The 20,285-nt window shown below is 33.6% G+C and overlaps 2 protein-coding genes and 1 long non-coding RNA gene across 4 annotated transcripts; 2 read left to right on the top strand and 1 right to left on the bottom strand.

Moving 5' to 3' along the window:
• Window positions 1-1,221: 1,221 nt before the first annotated feature.
• Window positions 1,222-2,210, bottom strand: LOC130509136 (uncharacterized). The gene is made up of 2 exons (XR_008943288.1): window positions 1,625-2,210; window positions 1,222-1,543 (listed from the first exon to the last, which is right to left on the bottom strand). It is a non-coding gene; the product is annotated as an uncharacterized LOC130509136 (long non-coding RNA).
• Window positions 2,211-7,926: 5,716 nt separating this feature from the next.
• Window positions 7,927-11,771, top strand: LOC108847791 (WD repeat-containing protein PCN). 2 transcript variants are annotated; one of them, XM_018621126.2, is made up of 11 exons: window positions 7,927-8,149; window positions 8,243-8,386; window positions 8,476-8,737; window positions 8,823-8,886; window positions 8,968-9,081; window positions 9,152-9,314; window positions 9,574-9,721; window positions 9,895-10,481; window positions 10,567-10,748; window positions 10,869-11,129; window positions 11,216-11,771. In XM_018621126.2, exons 1-11 carry the CDS (start codon window positions 7,991-7,993, stop codon window positions 11,547-11,549), a joined length of 2,418 nt encoding a protein of 805 aa, XP_018476628.1. In that variant the 5' UTR covers window positions 7,927-7,990; the 3' UTR covers window positions 11,550-11,771. The 2 variants fall into 2 exon arrangements, with proteins under 2 accessions (XP_018476628.1, XP_056862264.1); XM_057006284.1 differs by having other exon boundaries at window positions 7,927-8,155.
• Window positions 11,772-17,089: 5,318 nt separating this feature from the next.
• LOC108845038 (uncharacterized) lies at window positions 17,090-18,574 on the top strand. The gene has a single exon (XM_057006248.1). The coding sequence runs from the start codon at window positions 17,090-17,092 to the stop codon at window positions 18,572-18,574; it is 1,485 nt and encodes a 494-aa protein (XP_056862228.1).
• The last annotated feature ends 1,711 nt before the right edge of the window (window positions 18,575-20,285 follow it).

Genomic DNA, 20,285 nt, shown 5'->3' with positions numbered 1-20,285 from the left:
ACAAATTAATAACAATCATACAAAACCCAAAAATAATGTTAATTGTACTTTGGACCGTAATAATCTATGATTCAAATTAAGCCCATTATTATTTTTCTTAATATACTACTATCTATTTGTCCAAACATTATTATATTTTTTTTACTACTATCTATGTTTCCAAACAAAAACTTAAAGTACTTCTACTTTAATAAGATAGATCTATGTTTCCAAACAAAAGTTTAAAGTACTTCTACTTTAATAAGATATAAGTATAAGTTTTATCTGGATATTAAAATGTAATCTAGATACAATAATTATGAACCTATATACTAAACACGGAATACTAAACACTAAATATAGTACTAAATTCTAAACACTAAACACTAAGACCAATCTAAGTGCCACATAGATTTTTAATTCCAAAATATTAAGTTAAGAAAAATAACTAAAAAACACTAATTTTAACGAAACTTAATGTCGCTAACTGGACTCTAATCTTAAATCCTAAATCCTAGATCATAAATCCAAATTTTATACCCTAAATCCAATTACTAGACCTTAAATCCAAACCGAATAACCTTAAACATAAATCATAGACCATACACCGAAAGTATAAACCTTAAATCCAAACCCTACACTCTAAGCCCAAATCCTAAACCCTAAACCAAATTATATACCGTAAACCTAAATCCTACATAATAAACCCAAACCGTAAACTCTAAATCCAAACTCTGTACCCTAAACCTAAATCGTAGACCTTAAACCAAACCTATAAACCTTACCCTAAACCCAAACCGTTTAACCTTAAACACAAACTCTATACCGTAAACCCAAACCATATTCTCTAAACTTAATCCTAAACCTTAAACCCAAACCGTATACCGTAAAACCAATTCTTACACCATAAACCAAAACCGTTAACTCTAAACCCAAATTCTATACCCAAAACTTAAATCCTAGACCCTAAACCCAAACCGCAAACCTTAAACCAAAACCTTATAACGTCTAGGTTTTGATATTGAGTTTATGGTTTATGATTTATGATTTGGATTTGAATTTAGGATTCGGATTTAGAATATTCTGAATTTGATATATGATTAACACTCACGCTGTGCACAAAAACAAAATTAAGACTCCAACATACGTATTACGTCAACTCATATGTATTCAGTTCGAACACCGAAAATATGGTATTTTGATCTGACAAGCTTCCGGTTATATACTAGGAAATGGTAACGGTGAGTGATATGTTGTGTTCACTATATATAATAGTAATAAATTATGAAAATTCTGGTCGCGTAACCGGATGTATAATATACTAACCAGATTTATTCCAAGTCTAATTATGTGAAATCCGGACATAAAACTTATGTATCCGGATATAGTGCTTGTAATCCCGCCGCACCGTAATATTCCTAGAGCTTCTTTCAATCTCCTTATCCATGTGATGTTTCTTTCTTTCTATAATGCTCCCTCCACCTTAAAGCTAGAATATGTTACAGGTGAACCAAACTTTGATCTCTAAAAGCGAAGTTTCAGGAGTTAATTCGAGAGAACGTTCCTGCACAATCAATAGTGTTGGGGTCAAAGAGTAAGTAGCCAAAAGGTCAAAGGCCAGATGTGCAAATATTCTAAACTCCACCATTGGAGAGAACAACGCTTTCTCTTTGCAGCATCTGACGGCGAGCTTGATTCCGACGTTGAGCAAGGTCACTACGGTGAGCTGATCATGGAGAGGAGGTGACTTGGACGAGAGACCACACGGTGAGTGTTGAATCAAAGTCCAGTGGAGGTCGTGGATAATTCAGAGCTGGATGCTGCCTGAGTTACAAAGCACGACGGAAGAGCTCGGCGGCGGAGTTTGGTTGTCGTGACTTGGAGAATACGGTGGCGCGCTCTCGGATTGGTCTTTTCACGATGGGAAGCTTGGTTACACAGTGGGGACAGGAGACTAAGAAATTTACATAGATTTTGGGATGTACATATAGAAGAGGAAGATGAGAGGAGATCCAGTTCTGTAGAAGATTTGTTTGAGAAAATTAGAATTTATCAGAAAGAATGGAGAAAGAGAAACAGAACAACTAGTAAAAAAAGAAATAAAAAGTAGAAAGAGAACAAGAAAGAAAAATGAAAAAGGAGAAGGCTAAAGAGGTAGGAGGTTTCCTACGGTTATGTCTGCAAGACCCAATAGGATCACTCTTGGGATTACCGATAAGTGAACAAGGGTATGTCCGTTTCGTCAATTATATCACATTACATTGTTATGAAAGTATTCTAATGCATCCTAGTCGAAAAAAAACTATTCTAACTACCCCACTCTTTTTCTCATTGCCCTACTTTTTTCCTCTTTTTTCCCTTTCCCTTCCTGCCATTTCTTTCTTTATTATATATATTGTTTTCTTTTTCTTTTTGTTTTCAAATACGGCGGAACCCGCCAAAATATTTTCTTTTCCTTTTTTTTTTTTTTGTTTACGTGGTCCCATTTTTTTGTACTAACCAGATTTTTTTCCAAATTTTTTTGGAAAATTTCTTTATTTAAGAATATTAATGATCAATATAGCTAAAAAATATAGGAAACTTTTTTTTTCAATTCAGTTTTCTGTTTACCTAAAAAATATATTTTTATAAATAATAAAATAAGAAAATATTATTTTAATAATATATTTTAATCAACAATTTCAAAAATAAACTTAATAAAATATTTCTATAAATTATTTTTCTAAAATAATTTTTAATCTATTTTGTATAAAAAAATTCAATAAACAATTAATGGCAAAAATATTTATCAACGTTATTTCAGTAATATTTTTTTAAAAATATGTATTTCAATAATATTTTAATAAACACTTAATTTAAAAAATATATAATAAAATATTTACATAATTTTGGATATATAAAAATATTTCAAAAATACAAATTTAATAAGCCATGCATTTCAATAATGTTCTAATCAACAGTTAATTTAAAAGTAAATTTAATAAATATTTATATATATATTATTTTCCTTAATAAATTATAAGTCCACATATAAATAATTTTATTTGTCTTAAAAGCTTTTGCTTAAATAGATGTAGTTGTTAAGAACATGAATTTATTTAAATCATTGTTAATCTACATTTTCATTAAAGAAGGATTGTGGACTACTAGTAGTACTAAGACTACCTTGAATTACCTTGGATTACCTTGTACTACTATGTTTATCCATATTTCTAAGAACTTTATATTTTTGGCTTATTATATATTTTTGGCAGATATAACTTATATATTTTGAAGTTATATGTCAGTATATCTGTTTAAATCAAATTAGTCGTGAAATCTTTAAAATTACTTAAGTTTTTAGAAAACTTATCATTTCCACAAAAAACCTTCCTTATCTTCCATACTTAGTGTGTAGATGGTGATGCCATAATAAGGTGAATTATACAAATTGCATATTTTCTGATTTTGTTTTCTATGCAAGTGTTATATATGATCTAAAACTGTCTAAATGCATTGGTTTTACTAAAATTTCTTTATTTTTCACGTGGTATTACTAATAAATGTTAAATTTTGCAAAAGTATTACTATGAATAAGATAGTATTACTACTACCTTGGGTACTACTAAGTGTAAATATAATAATAGTGTTTTTAAAATATTTGGCATGCACACATTTAAAATGGGTGAAATTTTAATTATATATTAATAACATGGGTTAAAAATGTTATAGACAACTTAAACATGTTTGAAGCTTTTTTTATTTATCTTAGTAATACCTAGTAAAACTAGTAATTCAAAAATTTTCTTGCAGTCAGTGTTTTATTTTTAATTTTACTTTATTTAGTTGTACATATAATACCAGTGGTGATATATATATATGTTTTAAATGTATAATTTAATATTAAAAATTATAAGCAGATGTTAAATACAAATTCTTGAAAAAGAGATTTATATATGATCTTTACGACCAACAAAATCAATTTTTGTTGCTAGTATTTTATTCGAATCAACAAAAATTGGTTTGTTTGAAATTTTTCTAGGAGTTATACGCATATTCGGGTGGGTCTAAAGCTTAATGAAAAACTGAATTTTTGGCGATTAATCGGAGATCAATTTTGGGGTTTTATTTTACTTTCAAAATAAATGTATATTCTTTTGAGCAAGTAAAATATATGTATATCTACTGTAGTTATGTAAAATAAAGCTGGATATCACGTGGTCTGGTGGTAGTGTTCTTTGATTGTTTGTTTTGTGTATTATATTTTAAACAGAATACATAGAAAATCTAGTGTATGGAATTATACAATGGAGTGACATGTGGTCTGGTGGTACCGGCTTGGTTTCTTAACAAGCCAACCCCGGGTTCGACCATGGGTTTCTTTTTTTTTCTCTATTTAATGAGTGGCAGTTTAGTAATTATTTCTTCGTTTTCCTATTAGGGTTTTGGTGATTTTGCAAATTTCTTCTGCGGCCGCCATGGATTTTCTTCAAAGAATCTTAAATTTTTAAGGGTTTTACTTGTTGTTTGTACATCAAAACTATAGATTAATCGATACTCATTGATTTGGAATTTCAAAATCGCGAAAAACAAAACATTTTTTTGTTTTAATACACCTAACTATCCGATGGATAGAAATTGCCATGGACATGAGCTGAACTCGCCGGAAAGTTGGGCATCTTCACCGCGTTTTAAAAGAGAGAGAGAGAGAGAGAGAGAGAGAGAGAGAGAGAGAGAGAGAGAGAGAGAGAGAGAGAGAGAGAGAGAGAGAGAGAGAGAGAGAGAGAGAGAGAGAGAGAGAGAGAGAGAGAGAGAGAGAGAGAGAGAGATCTTTGTCGACAGAGTAAGGGGGAAAGGAAAACCTTCGAAATAGGTCAGAGTGTTAGCTTAGGTTGGATTGTAATTTACATAATTCATTAATGCTATTATAGTATTTAGCCACATTTCCGTAATTAAAAGAAAACTAGATTTCGAAGCGCGGGTATTATTTTTCACTTTTATGAAATATATTATTTGTTTGTAATTATTGAATTTATTTATTTTAATAAAATTGTCTTTATAATAAATTCGACACATAAAGTATCTCTGGTAAACTATGTATTTCTCTAGTTTTATTTTATTCGCTCTTCAATCAACATATTTATTTGGCTTGTTGTTAAAATAAATGATTATAGACTTTGATCTCTGCACCTCTTCGGATGTATATTTTAAAAAATATGATGATATTTGTTTTTCATGTAATTATTAGGGTTTGGCAAAATGAATCCGAGGAACAAAACTGATACCAATCCGTAAATATAGTACCAAACCTGAACATAAATTGATTAAATATTCGAATTATTCAAAATTTTAGTTAGTTAGAGAACCGAATCGAATCCGAACCGAAGTATTCGTGTACCTGAAATTATCTAAAAACAGATTTATATACTTATATATTAATTATTTTTATATTTAACGTATATAAAACATCAAGAATGATACTTTTAAATTGGTTTAAAATACATGAAAATGTATATAGATAGTCAAAAACAAATATCTGAAATAGTTAAAGTATACTCAAATCACCAAAAATACTTAAAATAATTATTGATTTCGTATCCAAAATTTTAAATCAAACCAATTGATATGTTAAGCTTAGGTATTCTGACATATGTTATTTAAATTTATAGGTAATATATTACTTTATTTATAGACTTTGAGAAATTTAAAATATATAGTGATTTAAAACTTTAAAAATAATTTAAATAGGTTATCCAAACTCAAACCCGCAAAGATCCGAATCAAACTCAAACAAAAATTTAGAAACATCCTAATAGGACTGAAATCTTTGACCTCGAAAACCTGAAACACAAATCGATCAGAACCAAACCCGTATGGATGTCTGAAAACCCATCCTTAGTCATTATTATATATCGTATAATTTCATCATATAATTAATCATATTTTATATGTACCATCATATAAGTAATCATATAATTAATAGTATTTAATGCGTATCATCATATAAATAATTACATATATTATATTTTAAAAACTTAATATGAAATATAAAAACCATAATTTGAGTTGGTATTTCAAATTGGGCTTTGTATTGTATTTTTCTTATATATATATTGACAACATTCTTTTATAATGGACTTAATAACTTAAGCCCATTATTTTTTTTTTGTTTAATACTGCTTTCTTTGTTTCCAAACAAAATTAATTTTTTTTAAAAAGACTACAATCTATATTTCCAAACACACACCAAATTTTTTTAATACTCTTATCCAAGTAACCAAACAAAATGATTTTGTACTTGAGTTTTAATAAGATAGATAAAAATAAAAGATTTATTAAGATGGGTCAAAATAGAATAAAGCTTGTAGTAACTAGGGCAAATTAGAATAAAGTCCCATTGTTATGCAGTGCAATCTATCTTATTAAATCAGAAATATTACAACTTCTTCTAGGTGGATTTTAAAGGTGGACCTCATATATCTAAATTAAATGTCTCATTCCTTATATATAATACATATCATAGTCTAACTTTGCATTGATGTACCTCTGTTTGTCCATATTCCATATATGGTTTTCACGTTTATTACATGTCGATTTAAATAAGATAGATACTATTGTTTTTTCTTGAAACGGAATAAGATAGATACTAAGAATTGTATAGGGTAATTCTGAACAATTAAAAAGTATACTGATCAATTTAAAATAAATTGTATAGGGTAATTCTAGTACGATTAATATTTTTAGTATTCTTAGTATCGTACTAGAATTACCCTATACAATTTATTTTAAACTGATCAGTATACTTTCATTGGCCATATTGATTTTATTAGTACGAATAACATTAGGTAGATAAGTCATAGACACATACATAAATATATGACTATTCTTTAACTACGTCGGGCCTAATCTACTTTCTAAAACAAATAACACATAGCCTTATATATTGTATAGAATATAGTAATATTGTATAGTATTATACTTATACAATAATACTAAAAACAAACCAAATTGAAATATAATATATAAAAAATTCTTTGAACCATTACACACAAAATATATTAGACCTCAGAGATAAAATTCACTTTGACATTATGTAATAGTTACTTTAAAAAAATTAAACTTCGTAATGTACAAAAGTATAAGTTTTATATCAAACTTTGTGTTACAATAAAAAGACACAACTCGTGCTTACAAAGTGTTATTTTTACATACGAAAGACAGTTTTGATATTGTTCTTCAAACACAAAATTGAATTATACAAACTCGATACTACATAAAACTAACAATATAGAATATATTTTAAAAATAAAACCCGTGCGGGTGCGCATGGCCTTTGAGAAAATCGTAGATATTTTTATATAATATATAAATATATTATGTTACACATATTTTCATATAAATAATATCCAAATGTAAGTTTTTGTATGATAAATGTTGAAAATACAAAATATATTAGACTATATATTTTAAATAATATATAAAAAATCTACTTTACGTTATCATAAAATTTAAAAATCAAATTTAGTAATTAAACACATTGCTTATTTAAATACATTAGTACACATTGTTATTTATCAAAATTTTATATTAATACACATTGCAATCATGTATAACATTTAGTACAAATAAAGATAAAAAAAAGAAATTGACTCCCGTTCGATCGAGCGGGTCATGATCTAGTTACTCTTAAAAATAAGGAACTTTAGTTTTTTAAAGTGAAAGACCCGAACGCCTAGGCGCAAAGTCCTGGTAGGAGATCTGAGAGTGTTCCTGTTCAGCGGCAAAATGATTGTTTCTTTTGCATTAACTATCATTGGTTTTGGGCCGGTAAATGAACAAAGCAAATCAAACAACAGATTCATATAAAATTCAAACCATTTGCGTCAACTAAAACTCGGGCCGGGTCGACCCAAACCCGTTTAAAATAAGCAGCCCTATAAGGCCATAGGTGAAACCCTCAAACCTAAATGCTTCTTTCTTCTTCTTCGCCTCCCCCCTCCCGAGTGTACTTACACCTACTTACTCGGTCGCCATGCTAGAGTACCGTTGCAGCTCCGTCGATTGGAAGCCATCTCCGGTGGTAGCCCTAGCAAACAGCGCCGACGACTCACAAGTCGCGGCGGCTCGCGAGGACGGTTCTCTTGAAATCTGGCTCGTCTCACCAGGCGCCGTCGGATGGCACTGTCAACTCGTAAACGTCCTCTTCTTCCGATTTTTAGCAAAAAAGTCGAATTGGATTTCATGAGTTGATTTGTGTGTGTTTTCTCTTTTGTTAAATAATTAGACCATCCACGGCGATCCTAATTCGAGAATCTCGTCCCTTGCTTGGTGCCTTGCTGGTTCCAATGGGCTACCTTCCGGTCGTCTCTTTTCTTCTAGCGTCGATGGCTCTATCTCCGAGTGGGACCTTTTCGACTTAAAGCAGAAAGTGAACCTCTCTCTCTTTTACTTTTTTTTTTTTTTTTAGGGTTTAGCTTTACTCCAAGCTTATCAGTTTCTTTATTTTTTTTTTTGCAGGTTGTGCTAGATTCCATTGGAATCTCAATCTGGCAAATGGCTGTTGCCCCAGCTACTGTACTCTCTGTTGATAAGCGGATTGAGAATGGACTCTCGAGTGAGAAGGAAGAAAGTGAGAGTGAGAGTGAAGATGATTCTGACTCAGAAGAAGAGTCTCATGATAGGCTTCTTGCAGCTGCCTGTGATGATGGCAGTGTGAGACTGTACCGTATCTCTGACTTAAACAAGTTAACATATTATAGATCATTGCCTAGGGTCAGTGGTATGAACTTCTCCACCCTTATTATGATAATCTCAATCCCTAAATTTTTTTTTTTAGTTTACTTAGGTTTAATTTATCTTCCTAGGTCGTGCCTTGAGTGTTACATGGAGTCCTGATGGACAGAGGATTTTTTCCGGTAGTAGCGATGGGTGAGTTTTGTTAATATTTTATTAAATATCCATTTTTGCTTGTAATGGTGTTAGTAAGTAACTGTTTCTTCTGTCCCGTAGACTGATAAGATGCTGGGACGTTAACTCCTGTCAAGAGGTATACAGAATTACAGTTGGTCTTGGAGGACAGGGAATTAGCTCTGAGATGTGTGTTTGGTCACTTCTTTCTTTGAGGTATGGCTTTTTAAAATTTTTGTCTGTTATTTTTATCTTCTTATAGCTGATCTCATGATTTCTTTATTAGGTGTGAAGTTCTTGTTAGTGGAGATAGTACAGGAACTGTCCAGTTTTGGGATAGTCAGCATGGGACTCTTTTGGAGTCACACTCTAATCACAAAGGTGACGTTAATACTCTTGCTGCAGCCCCCAGCCACAATCGAATCTTTTCTGCTGGTGCGGATGGACAGGTGAATTATATCTCAGTATAATGCAGTTAACTGTTACAATGTTGATTTTTAGAATATGGTCGACTTCGGTATATGATTATCATGATGATTGTGAAGACCTGTCTCTAATGTAAATTGGTTTTGTTGATTCACCTTTTGACAAATACTTTGACCAATTGTAAAGAGTCCAGTATATGAATAGAAAGTACTTTCCTGAAATATATGTTTCTTTTATTGTACTGGTGTCAACGTTCTAATTGTCTGGTCATGGTATCTTTAGGTTATACTCTACAAGCTCTCTGGTAGTACAAACAGTTCTCAAGATTTGAAGCCCTCTTCCTCTCAGAAATGGGATTATATTGGTTATGTTAAGGCTCATACACATGACATCAGAGCTCTTACAGTTGCTGTGCCAATTAGTCGAGAAGGTCAGAGTCTTATTGAGTTATGTGTATTCAAATTTTTGAGGATGTCCTGTTAAATATGCTTTGCAATCAAGCTCTTATCAGGATGCTAACTATGCATACACACGCATATCTTGAAGTTTGTTTGTCGTTATTGTTATTATGTTATTTTCTTACTCCCATTTTGTTTTCTGCAGATCCCTTTCCGGATGATATGTTGCCAGATAAGAGTGGTGCACGTAAGCATCGCAAGAAAGGGAAGCCGGTTGACTTCACATACCACAAATGGGCACATATGGGTGTTCCTATGCTTATTTCCGCTGGGGATGACGCAAAGCTTTTTGCATATTCAGTTCAGGATTTCACCAAGTTCTCACCACATGATATATGTCCTGCGCCCCAGAGAGTACCCATGCAAATGGTGCATAAGTCGGTGTTCAATCAGACTTCTCTTCTCCTTGTTCAGGGTATTAGTGATTTAGATATTCTTAGACTTAACGTAAGCACTGATTCTAGTGGACGTGCCTCAACAAAGCCATTGGTTCGTGTTAAAAGTAGAGATTCCAGGAAGATCATATGCAGTGCAATCTCCAACACCGGATCGCTTTTTGGTTATTCTGACCAAATTGGCCTCAGTCTGTTTGAGTTAAAGAAGAATGAAATTGCAAAGAGCCCGTGGAGTGTCAGTAGAAGACGACTTCCCACACTTCCATTTGCGCATTCCATGATTTTCAGTTCAGACTGCTCTCGACTGATATTAGCAGGACATGATAGAAGGATATATGTACGTGCCCCTACTCAGTTGTGTTATGAATTATTTGTATTGTCTGAATATACTCTTTAACTTCTGAATCACATTTTGTTGGCAGGCTATTGACGTTAGTAATTTGGAATTAGTATATACTTTTACACCATGCCGGGAGGAGCAGGAAGGTGAATCTCCACCTATGGAGCCTCCTATAACAAAACTGTATACTAGCTCAGATGATCAGTGGCTAGCCGCTATCAATTGCTTTGGGGACATATATGTATTCAACCTTGAAACACAAAGGTTGGGATTCTGTGAAGCTTTGCTACTTATTTCTATTTATGCTAACTGTGGAAAGATAGAATCAAGCTGCTTTGACCTTGGTATTGAAGTTGTAACTTTTATGTTGGCTTTAACTGACAGGCAACACTGGTTCGTATCAAGGCTTGATGGTGCATCTGTTGCAGCTGCTGGTTTTCATCCTTGGAATAACAATGCGCTTGTGATCTCCACCTCGTCGAACCAGGTCTTTGCTTTTGATGTAGAGGCTAGACAGTTGGGCAAGTGGTCGCTGCTACACACAAACGTTCTGCCAAAGAGGTACCAGGAGTTTCCTGGGGAGGTCATTGGACTCTCATTCTCCCCTTCTCCAAATTCATCGTCTGTAATAGTTTACAGTTCCAGGTACTTGTTGCTTTCTTTATTTTTGCCGTAGTCATTCTGGCACGTATGTAAACGCTCTTAACGGTAACACCTTGATATCTTGTCAGGGCGAAGTGTTTAATCGACTTTGGGAAGCCAGTAGAAGAAGATGAAGAAAATGATTTACCAAACGGCAATCTATCTAAAAGTCTAGAAGGTAAACTTGTCAACATGGGCTTGAAATTGGGGAAAGGTTCAAACCGAAAACGTCGGTTAGAAGAGTATCAGTTAGAGGGTAAGAGTAAAGAGAGAAAGAACTTTGAAATCTTACCCTCCAAGCACCCAGTTTTGTTTGTGGGTCACCTCTCTAAAAACTCAATCATGGTGATAGAAAAACCATGGATTGAAGTTGTCAAGAGTTTGGACACTCAACCAGTGGACAGACATATTTTTGGGACTTGAATGAGAAAAGGGGTTGTTTTGTCTGAAGAAGATGGTCTCTTTTTTTTTGTCGGGTGAAGAAGTAGAAAGGGCTAATAGAAATGTTGAGAGTGGCGAAGTAAACTGTTTACATCTCTTTTTTTTTTTTCGTTGTCTTTTTAAGTATTGATGAATCCATATGTTTTGTAATCTTGCCACAGAACATGAATTTTTGTTCAACTTAAGTTTGACTTTCTTTTGAGACTCGTTGGTTCAGAGAAATTAGATTGCAAGATTAGTTTGATGGTGTACGAAGTTGGCCATATTCACCATCAATTGTTTTTATCGCCTCACTATAACAAATGGGATAATTTGCTTAAAAACAATGGAAAATGGCTAAATTTGGGTAATGCCAAGAACAGTATAACTTCCCTGCGCGTGAGACTGAAAACTTACGTTAAAAGTCTAAACTATCCTTATTAAATGTCGAATGGGTTTTCAAAAATTAGGTGACATACAACTATAGGCTAAGCTGACAAAAAGATTTATTTAGATTTGGATAGATTATGCATATTTGGTTTAGATTTGCTAAACTTACCTCAATAAACGAAGACATACAATACGTAAGTCAATCCGTGGCCATCATTCTCTGATTTTACATATTCTCAGAACATATATTTGGCTTTAACAGGCGCCGACGAGACCGCTGTCTACAATCCCACGAGCAACCGTACCAACAAAACTCAGCCGGTGGCTTGAACATGAACATGCCTGTGACTGGAAGTGAGCGTGTGAAAAAGATAAGAGGTAAATCTAGGAAATACAGACCAAAAAATGGCGAAACGCCACTGGGTTTTCTTCTTGGATCTTTTTTTCACCGTTAGTTAAACTAGTAGAGACGGTAGTGGCTCCGGCGGAAGGGAATCTTGCCTACTGTTAAAAAGATGAGAGGACAACCTACTGGTTCTAACAAAAGGCAAAAGCTTCAAATTTTAAGTAAACTTATATACATCTCTTTAACTGTAATCTTCTTCTTCTTCACATGATCGAATTGGAAAGTTCTGGTTGGTTGGATATACCATTTAGTTACAAGGATATCTTTTGGGTGTAGTCCTCGGTTACGGAAAAGGTTAGCTGGTTAATTTTATTATTGGATTGATAAAATTTCTTGTTACCCAAGAGGCATTGCTTTAAAAAACCGGTTATAAGAAATGTTAGCATCGTTTGTTTTACCATTTAGCTTGTTAAATGTTTTTGTAACCAATGATGAAATATGTTATCAAGTAATAAAATTGACTTATTGTACAAGTTTGTTGCCTATATCATTTAAACTTTCGTAAGAAATCATTTCCAAGCTTTTACAAGCGTGATTAAACTCAAACTTTAGCCATATATTGAATTTCATTTTTTCAGAAAATATGGAATTAGCAATGAAAATTTCTTGAAATCGATGAGAGATGGTTTTTACAAAAACTGGTTATAAGAAATGTTATCATGGTTTGCTTTCCCTTTTGGCTTGTTAATTTTTTTACAAAAATATTCATTTACTTATCAGTGACAAGATGTGAACTAACACAAAGATCATAGTTAGTTGTCTTATACTTTGTTCAGTGACATAGTGAACTAATCTTGTTAAACAAGTTTGGAGATGAGCTTGAGAAGTTCCACTAATTCGTATTGAAGAGCTAATATGATATATCAAAGAGCTATGCTATGATAATATGATAACTTAGCCGGTTACAATATAGCATGTATGTATATATTAAATCATAGCGTGTGTATAGAGTAGTTTTAGCCGGTAATATATGATTCAAATATTTTATTTTTTTGATAATAATGGTTATTTGAATCTTAGTCGGTTACAATATAGCATGCATGTATATATTAAATCTTAGCGTGTGCATATAGGAGTTTTAGCCGGTAATATATGATTCAAGTATTTTATTATTGAAAGTAATGGTTATTTGAATTTTAGCTTGGTCATACATATTAAATCTAGCAAAAAGTTTCAGCCTATCTTTTTTATTAGTTGAAGTAGTAAACGGCTACAATATATCATGAATGTATATATATTAAATCTTAGATTGTGTAAAACATATATAGCCGGTTATAAAGGATTCAAAACTATCATTCCTGAAATGATGTCAATTTGAATTTTAGTTTAGCCATACATATAAAATGATAGACAATATTTTATTTGCTAACATGGATAACAACTTGAGAGTAAAAACTCGGGGATATTAAACAGTGTTATATATGCAGAAGATACATAATAAGAATCTAATAGTAAAATAGAAAATGGTAGCTGACACATAGGATAACTATTTAATATCCACAGACTTACATAAGACGCAATTTACATTAAAACTTGGACAGTTAAGTTTCATTATATCCACAGACTTACATAAGACGCAACAAATTTTCCGAACACAGATCCAATATCTTACAACATTAAAAAATCTAAAATGGATCAGTTAACAAAATAAACACAAACCCATATGAGAAATTTTACATTAAGACTATACTTGCATCTGAGCAAGTCATTTCTTGGCCATGGAGAAGATGGGATGACCAGGAATTGTCTTAGCATCTTCTCTCACTCACAGAAAAATCCAAACCAAGATATGTTAAAAAGAAGAAAGAGAAAAAAAAGTTCCAAGACTCATGCTTGTAAATATCAACAATCCTAATTGCATTGAGGTTTACAGTTTTACCCAAAACCTTTCTCTTCAAGTAATAGTTCATGAATTCCTCGCCGGTTGGATGAAATCAAAACGCATGAGCAAGTGAAGTCACCACCACAACAGTTGCCGCACGCAGTCACTGAATGGGAAGGAGTTGTGGTATGGAGTTACCCTAACGCCGACGGATTCTTTCCCCACCGTGAAAATCCTTTCAAGGATGGGGAGATGTGATGCTGAGAGTTCTTCTCCTTCCATTTAGTTACTGATTTTGAAGAAAATGGGGTTTGGTTATAGACTTTAATGTTAACGATGAGAGAAATAGAAGAAAGATTGAAGTTTGCGGATGAAATATCTTAAAGAAAGAGAAGATATTATGAGAGAAGAGGGAGATTTAGTAAATCTATTAAAATCTATTTAGGAGTAAGTACTGACAAAATCCATAACTATGTACTTCATATCTTTTCTTTTAGATTTTGTGTTCTTGCGCCGAGATGAAACGACATAGGGGTAGCAGTGTCTAAGAAAATAATGAACAGTGTCTCTAAAATTGTCTTTTGGTATAGTATGTTAAATAGCTTATAATTCTTTTGGTATAGTATGTTAAATAGCTTATAATTCTTTGGTAGACATACTAATTTCCCATAACAAATAAGCATTTGTGATATAATCCTCTTTAAAGCTGGCCATATCAGTTGTTTTTATCGCCTCACAATAACAAATACGCATTGCTGATGCAATCCTCTTACCAATCTTTACATTTCCTGGTGTTGTCGAGAAAGTCCGACACAAGATCGTCGACTCCATCTCAAAATCCCATAATTTGCTTTATTGAACTTGTTATTCACAATATTATTACTAAGATATACTAGGTAGTTGGCCTTCACAACTACACGACTATGAAATTTTAGTAAAGAGATTTGTTATTTTAAAAGAGATTAATAGAGTTTTGTTATTTTAAAATATGAATAATATTTTGTGAAAAAAAAAATACTCAGCTGAGAGTCTAAGACAAACGAATGGAGGTTGGAGTTTGTGTTCTTCATATCTGCAGTTAAATTAAATTTACTTTTATGGGGGGTGATGTAATACCATATTTTTGTATTCTAATTTTTCTTTAACTTTCTTTTGAATCTTGTAATAATTTCTATAAGAAATTATAATCTCCATAAAATATGAATATTATAATAATGTTTATTTATTTATAGAACCAACAATAAGTTAAATCTTTGACTTAATAGACTGACAAATTTTAAATCTAGAAGTTGTTCATAAAAAATATTATACTAAAAATCTTTTTCTATTGGGGAGTTAATTACATCAAAAGACATTTTTTGTTTTTCTTTTATACTAAAAGACACTTTTCACATGTGAGCCATTTTTTGGTGGAAACCATGCATGTTTTTTATAAATTTATTTTTGAGGAAAATCAAGAATTGTGGACCAGTTGTGGACGATGAATTATGGATGATGAGTTGTTGACGACAAATAACTTATTGACATATGAATCAAAAATACAAAAATATGTATGATGGTTTACTTCTACTATTACAAATTTGAAATGTTAAAGAAATTTGACATGAATACAAAATATGTAGATGAATAACAAAATAAAAATGAAAAATGTGATGTGGAAATAGAAATGTAGATTATTGAAGACATGGACACAAAATTATGGATGGTATAACGAGGATATGAGTTTGATTGGATGTGAACACGGGGAAAATTTCGAGCAAATCGGTGTACAAGCCGAAAGATGAAACCTTTATTGAGTTAGAACCAGAACTCGATCGTGGTGGTGTCGGTGACGTTGGGAATAATGGTGGAAATGTGTTTATATGTGGGTTTTTTCGCGAAGATTATGGCGAAGAACAACGTTTTAAAGGTATCAACCAATGACTTCCACGTTAAAATGCTCATGTCCACGACTAATCTATAGTTTTACTATTAACACTTTGGTGTCCACATCAACATTTGTTTTTTACACTTTAATATAATATATATATATATATATATATATATATTATATATATATATATATATGAAAATGGAATTTAAAATATAGAGAATTTTATATATAATTTATTATGATATATTTTTCTTTAATATATTTTAGAATTTGAGATAAAAGTAAATGAAAATATAAAGTGAAATAAGAGAAAAACAATAAAGTGAAATCAAAAGAGGATATAGACTCATGTGATGTAATTGAAATGTGAGAATGTGTCTCGAGTGTGAAAAATTCTTTATGATATGTATTTCAAATGCATTTAGATAATTTGTAATAAGTAAGTGGCTCCATTCTTTTCGATTTTTTCTCAAGTGCATGTAGAGCAAAGAACATCCTTGGTTTTAATTGGTGAAAGATCCATATATAATATGTGAAATTCTAAAACAGACGACATTTCAATCAACAGAAACAATATATAAACATATATGTTTCGAGCAATAGTGTGTGTGTGTGTTTGTTTAAGGTTTTCATTTCATCCCAAACTCCTATGTTTCCTTTTCTTTGATTCATCTCTCTCTTAAAGCCTAGGATCATAGTTTAACATGGGCACCAAACATTAGCGAATCTTACGTTTAGTTTGCATCATAAGTTGACCATGAACCAAACATATATGTCTCGTCAAATCTGATTGCATGTAAATTCTAAAACTGACTATATTTCCAATTATACATATAAGTTTAATATTAGGATATATCCTATATATATTATGATAATGATGTAATTAGTCATAGTCCTTATCATCTTATGATGGTCTCGTTGTATAAATAGGCAGCCAATGCTATTCTAATAAGATAACACAAATTACATATTCATATGATTTCATGGTATCAGAGCAAAACGATCTGAATAACCTAAATTACTAAAATCGAGTTTCTTCATAGTCAAGAAACATGGCTGCTACTGAGTCGGCTTTAACGACTTCGCCTTCAACGTCTACTGATTCCTCTGGAATATACTATCTCCATCCTTCCGATAATCCAGGAGCTTTAATAACATCAGTTCTTCTTCGTGGCGACAATTACACAGAGTGGGCAACAGAGCTCTCCAACTCCATACAAGCCAAACGGAAACTAGGTTTCATTAATGGAACCATCCCAAAACCTGCGTCAGAACCAGACCTATCGAAGTGGCTTGCTACGAATTCTATGCTGGTTGGTTGGATCCGTACTGCTATAGATCCAAAGATCAGATCGACATTCACGTTTGTACCTGATGCACATAAGCTGTGGGAGAACCTTCAGCGTCGTTTCTCTGTCAAGAACGGAGTGCGTATACACCAGCTACGTGATGAGATCAATACTTGTCAGAAGGATGGCCAAACCGTTATTGAATATTTTGGTCGATTGTCTAAGTTATGGGAGGAACTGGATCATCTTAAAACTCCACGAGCCTGTTCGTGTGAAGCTTCTACAGACATTGAGAAAGAACGGGAGGAGATACGTGTTCACAAGTTTTTGTTTGGGCTCGACGAGTCCCGATTCCGCAACATCAGATCACAGATAATTGATGAGGATCCACTACCGGATATCAATAATGTTTACTCCAGAGTCATAAGAGAGGAGCAACACAATAATACAGCAAGGTCTAAGGAGACAAAGACAGATGCGATTGGTTTTTCTGTTCAAACAGAGACTCCAAAGTCTGATTCTACTCAGCTTGCAGCGGTCACCACACGTTTCCGAGACCCAAATAGGATGTGCTCCCACTGTTCTAAGAAAGGTCATGACAATACCGAGTGTTTCCAGCTTCATGGTTATCCGGAGTGGTGGTACGAGCAGAAGAATAATGCCTCTGCAACAGGCTCTACGTATGGATCATCTCAGAGAGGTAGAGGAGGACGTTTCTCTAACAACAGTAACAGAGGACGTGGGCGGTCCAACTCTGCTCGTGCAGTATCACACAACACCACTACGACCAATGCCAACAACGATCCAATAGGACAGATCACTCAGCTCCTTCAGCTTCTTCAAAACTCCAAGTCGACCATCTCAACAGAGAAATTGTCTGGTAAACCAACATTAAAAGATGTTATCATTGATACAGGGGCTTCCCACCATATGACTGGAGATTTATCTATTCTTACTGACCTCATTGACATTATTCCCTCTTCGGTTAAATTCCCTAATGGTCGTTACTCACAGGCGACTAAAAAGGGCACTCTGGTTTTGAGTGAACATTATTATTTGAAAGATGTCCTTTATGTGCCAGAATTTACTTGCACACTGATCTCGGTTTCCAGATTACTCAAACAAACTGGTTGCATTGCCATCTTTACTGATACATTATGTGTGTTGCATGACCGTTTTACGAAGACCCAGATTGGAACGGGTGAAGAACGTGAGGGGGTCTACTATTTTACAGGAGTGATACACTAAAAATGAATCCTTGCTACTGCCAAGTTAACAGTTGCAATTGTAGTATTTGAGATTCAAATCCAGAGGACCAGTCTACACTCTAGTTCTATAAGTTTCAGAATCAAGCTAAGAAGGAGATATGATTTGTTTGAAATAGGCGATAGTAAACAAGCAAAATAAACACGAGATTGATTCAATTAAACAAGAGCTAGCCTAGGGTATTTCATTGGGTGTTGAATTGGAGCCAAACAATTATTCAAGCGCGATGAAGGTGCTTCCTAGAACTCGGATCACTCAGCTGGAACACTCCACTGTCGTGGTAGTGATCGCTTTGCAGATCGATCTCACCACCTAACTGTCGTTGGATGAGAATCGATTGCAAGCTTTAGAGAACAGGTCCGATCAGTTCACTTACCACCCTAATATCTACTTTCGCTGATTAGGGATACTAAGCTCATTCAATACATGTCAAGTTATCATCCTAAGCGATTAACCAAGTGATGAACTAGTGATCTAACATCAAGTGATCAGTTTAATGAAAGCAGTAAGAACAGTATGATGAAGAACAGTTATGGATCGCTTATCTATGTTTAGCTCATGTCTCAACACCCTAAAAACCCTAGGCGAGCAAGGTCACTACTCGATCATGATGCACATAAACAAAGACATAAATCCTGAATAAAATTGCATAAGAACAGAGTAGAAACAATAGGGTTCAGATGATCTTCTCTATGAGAGGATGGATTCTTCTCCCTTACAAGTTGCAGATCGCAATACTCAGTGTTCTCTTGTAAAAACTAGCGTAAGAAAATAGAAAATAGATAGATGGCGTTTTATATGGAGGCGCCAATCAGAAGAGAAAAAGATTAGGGCAACAAGGCTTTAATTCCCGAAATAGGAGTTTCCATATTCGTCTGGAACAATCTCCGGATCACTCCGTCTGCTTGTTCCGCTTGAGAGAGAACAGTCTCGGGACTGTTCTCTTGAGTGTTCTCCGCAGGAATGCTCCAAAAGGACATCTTCTCATCAGGCACCTTCTCTTCTTTCTTCTGCTAACTCCAGACCTGTAAAAGGTCAAAAGGGACTAGACTGACACGAATTAGTGACTTGAAACAAATGAAAACATATATACAATGATGTGAAAAACACCATATATCAATTCCCCCAGACTTAGATCCTTGTTTGTCCTCGAACAAGGCAAGTATCAAGAACAGGGAGAAAGGTTTGAAAGCGTGGGAACTCGCTTTATTCAGCAACCATACTCTTACCACAAATCTCTGAACCATACAAGCTGTAGATTAGGACCACACACACTTACTGAGAACCCCCTGATCACTGTTCGAAGATCGGCTCCTTACTCTACATCTCAAACCTGAAAAGGCAACACTTTCGAGACAAAACTCCTTATGTTCAATTAAGATCAGCGTGAGCTTCTTGTCACAGGCTCTACTCAGAGAGAACGGGTTAGGTATAGAACAGGCTAACTTTTATGGTGGAGTTCAAGAGTGTTTAGGGTTTACCAGAGCGGGTGCAGGATATCGCACAAAATGGTCGTGAGAGGACGGCTCCATTGAGGTCCACAGTCCTTACTCATCTCTGCTAATCGGACTGCTCTCCGATAGATCGATCATAAGGCTGCTCTGCGCGATTCAACTTCCCCTTCAGAACACTTCACTGAAACCACCATTACTTTCTCAACTTCCCCAGTGGCATGCATCATAAATTCTTCTCC

This window comes from Raphanus sativus, chromosome 3, assembly GCF_000801105.2.
Source record: "Raphanus sativus cultivar WK10039 chromosome 3, ASM80110v3, whole genome shotgun sequence".
In the NCBI taxonomy this organism is placed as follows: Eukaryota; Viridiplantae; Streptophyta; class Magnoliopsida; order Brassicales; family Brassicaceae; genus Raphanus; species Raphanus sativus.
The sequence above is the reverse complement of the archived record's forward strand: the minus strand, read 5'-3'. Positions and strand labels throughout refer to the sequence as shown.

Bases quoted from the DNA above. Each gene is read 5' to 3' on its own strand.
- LOC108845038 (XM_057006248.1), top strand. From the start codon at position 17,090: ATGGCTGCTACTGAGTCGGCTTTAACGACTTCGCCTTCAACGTCTACT.
- LOC108847791 (XM_057006284.1), top strand. From the start codon at position 7,991: ATGCTAGAGTACCGTTGCAGCTCCGTCGATTGGAAGCCATCTCCGGTG. The intron at 8,387-8,475 runs GTGAACCTCTCT...TTTTTTTTGCAG, and splicing joins TTTTCGACTTAAAGCAGAAA to GTTGTGCTAGATTCCATTGG. The intron at 9,082-9,151 runs GTATGGCTTTTT...TTTCTTTATTAG, and splicing joins TGGTCACTTCTTTCTTTGAG to GTGTGAAGTTCTTGTTAGTG.